The sequence below is a fragment of the Amphibalanus amphitrite genome, unplaced genomic scaffold, assembly GCF_019059575.1.
Source record: "Amphibalanus amphitrite isolate SeventyFive unplaced genomic scaffold, NRLGWU_Aamphi_draft 000696F_arrow, whole genome shotgun sequence".
Lineage (NCBI taxonomy): Eukaryota > Metazoa > Arthropoda > Thecostraca > Balanomorpha > Balanidae > Amphibalanus > Amphibalanus amphitrite.
In genome coordinates this window covers 50,030-62,172 of record NW_024882190.1, presented here as the reverse complement: position 1 = coordinate 62,172, position 12,143 = coordinate 50,030, and the positions used below count along the sequence as shown (strand labels likewise).

General features: G+C 46.6%; 1 protein-coding gene across 1 annotated transcript in view; it reads left to right on the top strand.

The window, feature by feature from the left end:
• LOC122364776 (potassium voltage-gated channel subfamily KQT member 5-like) overlaps positions 1-11,792 on the top strand; it is an 83,964-nt gene extending 72,172 nt beyond the window's left edge. The window contains exon 11 of the mRNA XM_043335502.1: positions 10,963-11,792. Coding sequence (XP_043191437.1) covers positions 10,963-11,141 — 179 coding nt within the window. The 3' untranslated portion in view covers positions 11,142-11,792. The remainder of the gene's footprint in view (positions 1-10,962) is intronic.
• Positions 11,793-12,143: the final 351 nt, after the last annotated feature.

The window sequence follows — 12,143 nt, the reverse complement described above, 5'->3', positions numbered from 1 at the left end:
GATGGGCATTTGCCAGGAAGCCCTTCGTAAAAACGGTTATTATCCGCTCGTTTCCAGTCTTTTTGTGATTGTTAACCCGCGCCCCGTAGGGCTACCGGCGGACCCTACCACCCGTAGGGGGGGGGGGGGCCGTTTCGGCCCCCCCCCTAAGATCTCGGAAAGTTACCGGCCGATTTTCAAAATTCAAACGGTGTTCGATAGCCCCACCCGGGAACTACCTTGTGACCAAATTTCATTGACCTAGGTCAAACCGATGACGTCACAGGTCAGGTCAAAGGTCAGATTTTCACCGTTCACAGGCAATTCAAGAAATGTGCTGTGAAAGCGAGTAAATTGGTAATTTATTGAAAACCATCGATGGTACATTGTTCGTCAAACACATACTTTGCTATCTGAGGTCACTGATACCAGGTCAGGTCACAGCGAGGTCAGGTCACCGGGGGTCACAATATGAATGTGTCGTGTGATACATGTTTTATGGTCCATTTTACATGACAAATGCGATTATGTGGGTTAGGCAGCCTTTGGGGCCAGCCTAGGTCACGTTTTTGTGAAGGTCAGGTCAAGGTCAGGTCAAATTAGGTCAAATTTCAAAGTTGATATTTTTGCATAAAATGGGTATCGATTCGATGCAGCTCGTCACGGGGAGTCTAATGGTAGTCTTTGTTTTGCTCTACGAGTTCCAGAATTGCCAAGAATTGAGTTTGAAAATTTGACGTCATCATTTTTGAACAGTTTTTTCGCTATAACTTGGCCAAAAAACGAGGTATCGATCTGAAATTTAATATGTAGATAGAAGACGGTAGGCACTATCACATATATTCCGGTTTTTTCGAAACTCAAAAAACTTTTTGGATTTTTTGGCGAATATATCCAAAAAATGCTTTTTTTATTTTTGGGGGTCAAAACTCAAAAATTTCAAAAATTCGAGATAGCAGTTTTGTAGCCCTGTCAATTCTACACCTTTTATGTCTTGATCATTTTTCTGTATCTTCAAAGCTGTAGTCCTGACAGGTCTTCTCGCGAAGGTCTTTTTTCGGTCGAAAATGACAAAACATGACGTCACTCTGACGTCATTTTTGGCCAACCTATCATAGCCTCTGGAAAAATTTTTGGTCACAATGTGTAAAATTGATGCCCGGAGGGGTCCTGAAAGTTTGGTGGCGATATCTCCAGCCGTTTAGGAGATATCGACCGAAAAGGACAGGGAGGGGCCGTTTCGCCCCCCCCCCTACGGGGCGCGGGTTAACGTTCAAACATGTGAAATGATGATGGTCCCATGCATTATAGTGGGTGTCAAGGTCACGTGAAGGTCAGGTCAAGGTCATTGATCTTTGATGACCTTAGTTCACTTCTTCTGGGTTCATATATTCTTTAGGCTAGTTTTTGGAGCTGATTTCGAATTTAGCACCCATTTGAACATTTAAGAAGTAATTTTGGCGCCTTCGTACCATGTCACGAGGCTGTCAGTGGTGGTTGACACCTACTATGGACAGCTAGCAAGACGCCTACTGGTTGACCTGACCTGACCTGACCCGACCTGACCCAAAAACATCAAGACATCATCGGTGATCAAAGCTAACATGAAATTCGTGATCAGCGCACCGAAAAACCCCGTAACAAGCTAACTCTCCAAAGTTTTAACAGGTCCCGATTTTCCCGACTTCTGAGTCACTGACCTGAACTGGAAAGTTAACCAATAACCTAGCCCCGCCATGTGCGTTTGCAGCTAGCAAAACACCAATAAGGGCGAGAGTTAACCCTCGCCCGCACATGCCATTTTCCCATCCTAGAACGCACATGGGGGGGGGGTTGCCCCCCCCCCTCGCCATTTCGTTCCTGTTGGAGATAGAGCTTCGCGGTAAAGACCAAAAAGATTCTTTGGGAAGAAACAAATCCAATGATACCCAGTTTTACCTTCTCAGGTCAGTCATTGACCTTCCAGGTCAGGTCAAACTAAAAAATGTTGCTGTTTTGGGTCACCGTTGGATATCAAGTGCGCTGCTTATCATATAGCGATGACGATGCCGTTTTCTGGTGCCCAGCTAGCTAGAACCTCTTTGTCACACTACCCGACCAGATTTTTGCTGCTGAGGTCATTTCAGGTCAAGTTAGGTCGAGGTCAGTGATATGTGTCTGTATGTCTGTGTGTGTCTGTGTGTATAATGATGTGTGCACCGATTGTTTGTGTTCCTATTACATGAAATCATGATCTGAGAAGCTTTCACCAAGAATGCAGTCAAAAAACTTCACGAAAAGTAAATTCAGCTTGCCTAAAACGCAATTATTTTAGATGACCTAGGTTGACTTTAACCCTGACCTTGACATCTGTACATCGTCGAACAACATGTTCCATGATAGGTGGGAGGTAAGACTGGCAAAAAAGGCCGAAATCAAGGTGTCAAAAGCTCACAAGGCCCATAGCCAACGCAAGATGTTGAGAATTGGCCATTTGGGTCATGACATGACCTGAAAAACAAGGTCATATCTCCGAAACCAAAAACCACAAAAACTTGAATTTTTAGTGAACATCTAGAAAGGATAGAGGAGCAGCTATCCCAAAAATCAGGCTTCTAGCTCTAAAAATGTTGAGTGCAGAGCAGAAAGACTACCTGGGGGAGTGGCAACCCCCCCCCCCCCCATGTGCCCCCTGTGAAACGAGACTCGATGATTTCTTAAACTCCCTAGTTATTTTGTAACAACCCTAGGTTCGTTGCATACTAACTAGGGAGGTTGCAACGACCCTAGTTTCGTTACAACGTCCCGGAACGAGCAGTTATTTTGTAACGTCCCTAGGGTCGTTGCAAACAAACTGATCGTTCAGGGAGGTTACAACCACCCTAGGGTCGTTGCAAACTAACTGAAATCGCATACTCCCTGTAACATATCCTTTTTATATTTTGTTAGTATATCCTCTCTAATCAGCCTTAAAATGGCTGTAAATTCACTTACTGGAAATATACAACTGACCGGGCAGCTTCCACCCCGCTGTCAGGATTACCATTTTTTTTTTTTTTACTGTCGATGATTGAACTCGTGTTAAAATTATATGTTCAAACACTTTGAGCATGATGCGTATTTTTCCGGATGGATTAACTCTGTAGGGAAGTTCTATGAGGTGGTTGCCTACAGAAACGTATGGGCCAGCGCTGTCACTGGAGCGGAAATGAAGACTCAGCGTGTGCCTAGCACACGCTATCACTGGAGTTATGTCCGACAATTTAGCCCAACAGCTAGCTTAGATATTATAAACGCGAGACGTTCATACCATTTAAATTGATGAGCATGACCTGAAGCATCCTTATAAATGTGCCTTTACTTTACCAATTTATGCAATTTTTACTGCGACCTAGATCCGAACGCTTTCATTGGCTTTCATTGGCCCCAATTGACGATTGTTTTCACAACCTCCTGAATAGTGTGTGTCAACTTGAAGTATTTCAAACGAAGAAGGGCTTTCTGTCATTTTCAAGTCCATGTGTAAGAGCGGTAACTTGATATTAGCCGTTTTCACGACGGCCATCTGGTACACATTTGGTGCACATCTGGTACAGATTAGGTGCATATTTGGTCAAATCAGGTTCAGTGTGTCTCTTAGCAGCTTTCAGCTAGGGTTGCACTAATTGCTTATATGCCTGCTTTGTCACATTATCAGAGAGCATCATCGATTCAAACACTGAAATAAATTCATAAAATGAAGATATTTGCTGTAAAAGAAATTAGGTGCAGATTTGGTCAAATCAGGTGCATTCGCCGGATAGCCCGTCGTGAAAACGGCTAATATAATTTTGAAATAGAGCTGACGCAGTACGATTGGCATTGAAAAGATATAACGCGCATTCCTCGATATTCAGATACTTGTTACGTGCCCTACGTCCTGCTTATTAGCACTGATGGTCGTGTTGTAGCACGCTGGTATCGTCCCGCGGCGAGTGTCGTGTCGTAGAGTAACCCAATCTGTGTCGCCTAAATCGTATTCGAGCCATGCCGCTAGCCGAACCTGTGAGCTGGTTGGAGCCATGCCGAGCCTCTGTTGTGGTCCGAGCCGAGCCCATGTGGACTGGTTCGAGCCGAGCCTGTATTGTAGTCCGCACCGATCCTGTGAACTGGTTCGTGCCGAGCTTATGTTGTGGTCTGAACCGAGCCTCTGTTCTGGTCCGTGGGGCCTGTCGTGGCGCTGATCCGGTTTGCATGTGTCGTCGCAGAGCGCACGCCAACGCTCGAGGTGACCGAGCTCGTGATCAACTCTGTAAATAGGGGCACGCTGTGGAGCGAGTGGCAGCTGCAGGTCTGATCCAGGTATTTGAGCCGTGTCTACGGGGTAGTTGAACGGATCCCCCAGCTAGCATGCGTTTAGTGGTCGCTGTGTCAGCTGCCATTCGTCTTTATGTCTGCCACCTGCTTTCGTAGCTCGCAACCGGTCTGTCTTCGGGCATCTGTAAATCTCGGTTGTCTTCTATGGGTGTCTGGGTCTGCTGTCTGCTGTCTGGTATCCGATGATTGTTTTTCAGATGGCTCTCATTGAACGCCCTCAGGCCGCTGAATTTTGTTGTGCACTGGCTTTTATACAAATATTTCTGTCTGCCAGCACATATCATCCATGTGTGCAAGCATTGCCGCATTCTGCATAAAATCAGCACAAATTACCAGAATAGAGACTAGCCGCTCACCCACTAGCCTAGCGTAGCGTAGAAAGTACGCAGTTAAATCCATAGCCATAGCCAATTACTTCATGTGTCTATGCCCGCATCGGCTGTTGTCAAAAGCTCACCAGAAGCTTTCTTCTACATATGTAGAAACTCAGTATGTAGAAACTCATGTAGAAACTGTAGAAACTATGTATGTAGAAACTCAGTCGCTCACCCACAACCTTAGCGTAGCTTAGAAAATATGTACGTAGTTAAATCTACCCCCATTACACTATGCAACAAAAAATGAAAAATTTCCTGTTCCTGGAAAGCGACCGAATTTTTCTTATTCATTGGGTCCTATTTTAACCGAAATGGGCATTAGTTTTGATCTGAAAATGCTTTTCCGGTTTTCAGAGACGATTTTCGATTTTTGGCCCCGAAATTCGGTTTTTGGCCCACCGTGTCCGATGTAATTGAGTAATCGACTCGCGGTAACTTTCATCGCCTTTCCTATGCCACAAGCTTTCGAATGATATCTGGTTTTGCATATTTGCGTGCAAAAATAACGTCATAAATCTATGTTAAAGTAAGAAAATGTTGAAAATTTGTAAAAATTTGACATTTTTTCGATTTCATTTCAAAATAGAGGAAAAACTAAAGGCCCCATCCAAATTCTGAGCCCAGTTCCTTGAAGAGCATTCAATTTCCGTTCGGAAGGTACCTTTTTAGTGCATTTTATCGGATTCCTGTGGCGTCCAGATTGAGTTAACCTAAACACATATCCTAAGTCATATCACATAGCATTAACCTGATAACGTATGTTAACGCCATAGGATCAACGAGGGGTCAACTGAGGTCATTTTGTTGACCCCTTGTGACCTCGGGTCACACGCAGGAACTTACTTTTGAGCAGTCCTGTCGCTCAGAATCTTGATCTGTTGGGGGCCCGTTTTTCAAGTGACTCAATCTGGACGCCACAGTAAACCGATAAAATGCACTAAAATAGTACCTTCCGAACGGAAATTGAATGCTCTTCAAGGAACTGGGCTCAGAATTTGGATAGGGCCTTTAGTTTTTTCTCTATTTTGAAATGAAATCGAAAAAATGTCAAATTTTTACAAAATTTCAATATTTTCTTACTTTAACATAGATTTATGACGTTATTTTTACACGCAAATATTGTGGCATAGGAAGGGCGATGAAAGTTACCGCGAGTCGATTACTCAATTACACCGGACACAGTGGGCCAAAAACCGAATTTCGGGGCCAAAAATCGAAAATCGTCTCTGAAAACCGGAAAAGCATTTCCAGATCAAAACAAATGCCCATTTCGGTTATAATGGGACCCAATGAGTCCAAAAAAATCGGTCGTTTCTCAGGAACAAAATGACTGTTGCATAGTGTTATAGCCCACTACTCCATGTGTCTATGCCCAAATCGGTTGCTGTCTGAAGCTGTAAATGTGTGTCTGAATGTCAGCCTACCTATTCCAAGTCAGTTGCCTTCAACGGCAAACCACTGGCTCCTCGTTTCCAGATTGAAGTGTCGATGTGTTAGCCTTATTGCTCCCCGAACATTCAGATATATATTGAAAGTCGGACAGCCGATCACAATAAATGCTCACCATTCCTAACTACATCCAAACTTAGCGCCACAGTAATTGCGTATGTCTGGTTCAATATCTAAAAATGTCACATTATGAATCAGTTTAGCAGCCATATCTCACGGAATAATTTCAGTTCCAATCTAGCCGCCTCATTCGGTGGTATTTTCCTTCAGCCGATTCCATTCACTATCAGCATGTCCTCATTTCAGCAGAAAATCTCCTTAGTTCAATAACGGCCAATCATGTTTGGACGCTCCGCTACTCCTACGATGTGACAAGTATAATTGGATAGATGGTTATGGCTCCTACCTATACCCTTCCAATTTTTGTGACGTATAAAATGACTAGATGCGATGAATGGGCAAATGTATTTGATCTGGCCAGTTTCTTTTGTTAGACTATTTTGCTTGTATGTGCGTACCTGACCTCATCTTTCGTTGTTTTCCAGTCATTAATAATTATCATAGAACACTTCTAATTGCTGGTCAATAAAGCAGAACTTGAGGAGGTGGCATGGGTCTCGGCTGTAAACGGAACCAACTATTAATTAAATCAGTCCAACTACACGAGCGTCACAAATTTGGAATCAAGTTCTGCACGAAGCTCGCAAGCGAGACGGCAATTTAGTCTCAGGTATTGCATAAGTCGGCCTCCTCACAAAGCTTATTTGATACAAGTTATTCGTCATGCATGGCCCTCGACATTAGCGATCTTTCGTCCTGATGCCTACATTATTCCCGATCCAAAGCAGAGTATCCTCACAAGCGCAAATACGTTCCATACTAGTTAGTCTTCAGTTTTGGCCGCTTATTACACAACCTTAAGAGATATAATCCGAATGCTTCTAGAGACCCAACAAAGCGGCGAAAATTAGCACAGGCAAGCTGCCTACTTCCTTAATTACCCATGTCTGGAGTCTTGATGAAATTAAACTGCAACACCAATGTGAAACACGCCGCTCCCGTGTGTAGACTGTACTTGTAGCTGTTTGAAGCTCGTTTTCCGTGTATGTGTTCAGTGTTGTAACTTGTATGTTGTGTTGTAGTGCCGGGCTGGCGCGTATGCCAGACGCGAATGTGACATGATCACGCTAGGTGTTTGAGTTCCAATTAGCTTACTGCTCACCTGGGATTTTATGTCAGTTTCAATGACATTCCTCGGTATGGGCTTCTTTATTGTTTTAGAATAATCAATAAAAGGGGTCTTGATTTGCAATCATGCATGCTTTTTCACATGCCCAACTTTATTCCTCCCTCCCTATCAAAAAGCTAACATTTCCATAGGCTAGCCAAGTATCTCGCAAAAGCTTATTTGCCAGTTCCACTGTGTTCAGCGAAAGAAACATCCTTTTCTGGGCAGAGGAGTCAGATCAAGGTTAGATTGTAGAGTCGCGGAGGAGACAGAGACTGGGAGGTTCCGAGATGACCCCGCCTGCCGGTGCCCCTGGTCCACCATGAAACTGGGTCGAACACGGCGGTAAAAACGTCGACCTCGTGTCTGGCCGATGACCGTTCAGATACGGTGAGCCGCCGGCGAAACTCGGTCAGAGGACCGCCGCCGACGGGTCAGAGAGTGAGGAGGCGGGCCGGGCTGTCACCGGCATCGCGCCTCTATCCGTCGACCGGCCCCCTCCCCCCCCCCCCCCACCGGGCCTTATTGGAACATTGACCCAGAATGGAGATAGCCGCGAGGGGAGGAGCGGGTTAGAACTAAACGATAAATATTTGCAACAGCAACAGCTCCCGATGGTGACAATTGAGTGATGTCAGGTCGAGTTGACGTAAATGAGATCATACAATGAGGCCTCATAATAAGTAAGAAGTAGGTATGGCTAAATATTTTCCTGTATCCCTCTAAAGATGAAATTCGCAAACTTCACGCTCACTGTCATGTGATTCCATTATGGCTAAACGAAACCCAAATCAAATCGTAGAGATAACCGTTCGTCCAAAAAATAAATAGTGAGCTATTGAGTGTGGACGTTAGACAGCGTATAGCGAGGCATAGAGCATTGCATTTATTGACGCTTATTAAGCAGTGCGCTGCATCTTATACCATGGTATAAGATCTCTGAAATGGTAGCTGACTGATCCTTAACACGCGCACCGACGGGGGGGGGGCGGATATCCGCCCCCCCCCTGAGGTTTTTCGCGGATGCCGCGAAATTTGTTACGACTATTCTCTCATCAATTTTACACATGGTGTGCAAGTTTGAACCTCCTAACTTTTAAGGTCAGGTCACCAGGTCACTTTGAATGACCCAACCTCAAGTCACTTTTTTGCAACTTTGTCACCGTGCCAGAGCTACAGTAGATGTCGGAGGCCTTTGAAAGTCGCAGGATGTTGTTAGGTCATTAGTAGCTACAATTTGTATATCTCGGAATTTTGATGTCGGTGACCTAAGGTCAGGTCAATTTCGCGACCTCCCCATTATAAGTCAATGGGGGAAAAATCAACTCCCTGTTTTTACCACTAAAACGGGTCGGAATGGCCCCATATACCATACATGACTTCATATACGATCAACCTTCACTACCTTGAGGTCTGTTTTGCTGTTGGGCAGCTGTAAGGTCATGTGACGTCATCAAAGGTCACCAAAGGTTTTTTTGCCAATAACTCCGTACAGGAACAAGATACAGCCGCGCGGCTGGTCTCATTGTGTTCAGCTCGTCAAGACGCATCGAATGATATACATGATGACCGCGAGGTCACGTGACCTGAGGTCAACCTTTGAACTTGACCTTTCGAGGTCAACATATATATCATTCGATGCGGATTGACGAGAGGATCACGATGATGCCCTTAGTTTGTTCCTATCTTGACTAATTCGAAAGTTATTCGAGAAAAACTCTCTTCATATCTAGCGCCGCCATTTTGACTTTTTCGACCCCTGTGACGTCATCTTTGACCTGACCTGAAAATGACCTTAGTAAAAATTGCAGACCTTGTCCGTGCGTATCCGATGCCGTTTACCGTTTGTCGCTATCTTGCTTCGTTCTCGAGATCTCAGGGGGGGCGGTCATCCGCCCGCCCCCCCGTCGCGTCGGTGCGAAGTTGGCGCAGACCCCCGTCGGTGCGCGGGTTAATTCGACCGATGTCTGATTTTTACATGCTATCATAGACATGATGCATCCATCTCGAATTTATAATGTTTCTTTCTCTTGCAAGCATGTCTTTGACCTGCAACCAGTTTCCCTTAAACGTAACCGAGGATCCTTTCCTATCAAGGCGTTGTACAATCTGACAAAGCTTTGCAATATAAATCTGCAACCTAATGGAACAGCTAAGGGTGGCTCACGACCTTCACGAACGTTCGCAGAGCTGATAGACGTGCACGTAATTCACTGCCGGTGGTCGACATCTGAAGCCAGACAAGTGAATGATCTGTCTCGCCCGCACACGTCGGGCTGAATGGCTGCACCAGTGACATTCCTAATCAACGCCATTGAATCATATTCTTCGCACTAAAATAGCCATGCAAAATTTGTGTCATTTTCGCTCGTGATAGAACCGATATTAAAACATACCTATCATTATAAGTGATGATCATACGCATCTCTTTGAAATGCCAACCTACACATTTCGTTCATAGTTATGGAAGGAAGCAAGAATAATGTACGATCTTTTTTACTAGTTCAGTACTTAACCGCCATTTTAAGTTTTGCGGTCGGATGTGAGGTTGCTCAACGCAAAATGATATTTTAGGTGAAATGAACAACAAATGAGAGTGATCTGCGTACCACAGCATTGTGGTGAAGTAATGCAATCCCTTGACATTAGCTGTTGTTACTTCGCTGTTGTGTAGCGACTACTCAACATCAATAGGTACCTAAATTAAATACATGGACATTATCGATCAATCTATAAATAAAGATTAGCGTCACTTTAGAACCTAACCCATATGAGTGCCATGAAATTACCAGAAATGTTCTGACATTTAAAGCGTCTCAGGGAGAGACATGTCATATCTAGGGGCCATGTTTTGTACCCAATTCATCATGGCCGTGGCATTGACAAACGATGTGGCAGTGGGCGCCATGTCGCTGCGACTCTTTATTGATGTTGAGGCGATGACATTGTTTGCGTCACAAGGCCCTGTTGATGGATGCGAGAAGTCGGCTTCGGGAAAGGACCACAAACTGTAGACATCAGCTAACGATGTTATATACTGAGAAGGATGCTTACACACAGAACAGCGTAGTTATATATTTTACGTGAGAACAAATGAGAATTACATGTAGCTATTCGTGAATACTTTAAACCACACTATGCCGATAAATTCCTAACCCGTCTAATTTCAATAAAAATACGATCCGCCTTTTTCATGCACCGCAGTACCTATGACTCTGTTCCACTTAGTTTTCAGAATGCAAACTTCATTCCCAGCTCACCAAAATTCAGCTCAGGTGTGACCACCTCTAAGTTTAAACTTGCTGATCATTGTTCAGTAACATCTGACTTTCACTTCCCGGTCCTCCCAAATAAATACCTTTGCTGGTGTGACCTCTTCTGACCGTCGAGTGACCCATGCCAACTTTCGCTTCCCGTCTATATGACATTCGATGACCTCCGTTCCGCAAATTGACTTCCTCTGATCCCGTTGACCTCTGCCGCCCTTCAGGTCATCTTTTCACCGCCCGCGAGCTTGACGTCCTCTGACCTCCACTGCCCCCTGCTGCCGCCAGGTGACCCCGTCTGACCTCCGCTGACCCCTGCTGCCCCCAGGTGACCGCGGCAGCGACAGTGACGCCAGTGTGCGCGTGCCCAGCCCGTGCCAGGCGTTCGTCGAGGACGACACGCTGCCCGAGCCGCGCTCGTCGGCGGCCGCTCAGACGGGTCTGGTACTCGTGGTGCCGACGCTGGTGAACGGCTTCGGCGCCGCGCCCGGCCTGAACCCGGCCTGACCGGGCCGGCCCGGTGTCCGCGCAATACTCCCCGCTGTGAGCGGCCCGACCGCGCCATTCCAGCCGACCGCACGCGACTCCACTAGCGGCCCAGTGATATGCCACCACGTATTTTCTGCAGATGTTTTGCAAGTGCGTTTCTTCATAAGCGACGTTAGTGAGCACAGTAGCTGGCGCCGCGGCGCCACCCCCGCCGCCGCACATGTTTTTATACGGGACAGAGAGAGTGACTGATTGTGCGCGCCGCCCGCGACCGGCGCCGCCCTGAGAGCGTCGTTACTCGTTACATAATCAAAATTAGACGGTAGTACAATATACCGCGGCGGCGCGCGCCCAGTGCATTGTGATATTTCTGGGGAGTGTGTCTGGGGGGATATTTATTTGAAAGTGTGTACGACTGCGTATCTCTCTGGTCCTCTGTGCTGCGGCCGTCTCTGCGGCGGCCGCTGACGGTCGGTCGGGCGGCCGGCCGGTCCTGGCGGCGGCGGCTGACCCGCAGAGCCCCGGGCGCCGTCCCACGCCGGGGCCGGCCGCTCCCCCGCCGGCGCGCTGCTCCGCTGCTCCCATCCGGACACTGCTGACGCTCCTCCTCCGCAACCGCCGACGCCGCGGCGTTTTATCACAATCTACAATACACGGTGAGACAAGCTCGCTCGCTGTCTGAGATGGTCCGCTACGGGGAAGGTAGGCGAAGAGCGAGAGGTGCACCACAGGAATATATGAAGGTATGTGGTACTTATTAGAGGCCGCGACATGATCAATCTCAGGGCTTCGTGCGCTTGTCTCGTTCTGACCTGAACGTCACAACAGATCGTCCAATATTACAAATCCCGAGAAAGGCCCGTTTATACCAACCAGTGCCCGCTCGCCACCACTCAACAGCCCCCTCGCCAACTGTAGGCATCTGCCACACCAACACTGAGCAGATTGGGCGCGCTTTTCTCCATGGTTCCAGCTTTCCGCGCCAGTTCAGAGGCGCGCCATATGGCCTGGTTCCCGCCA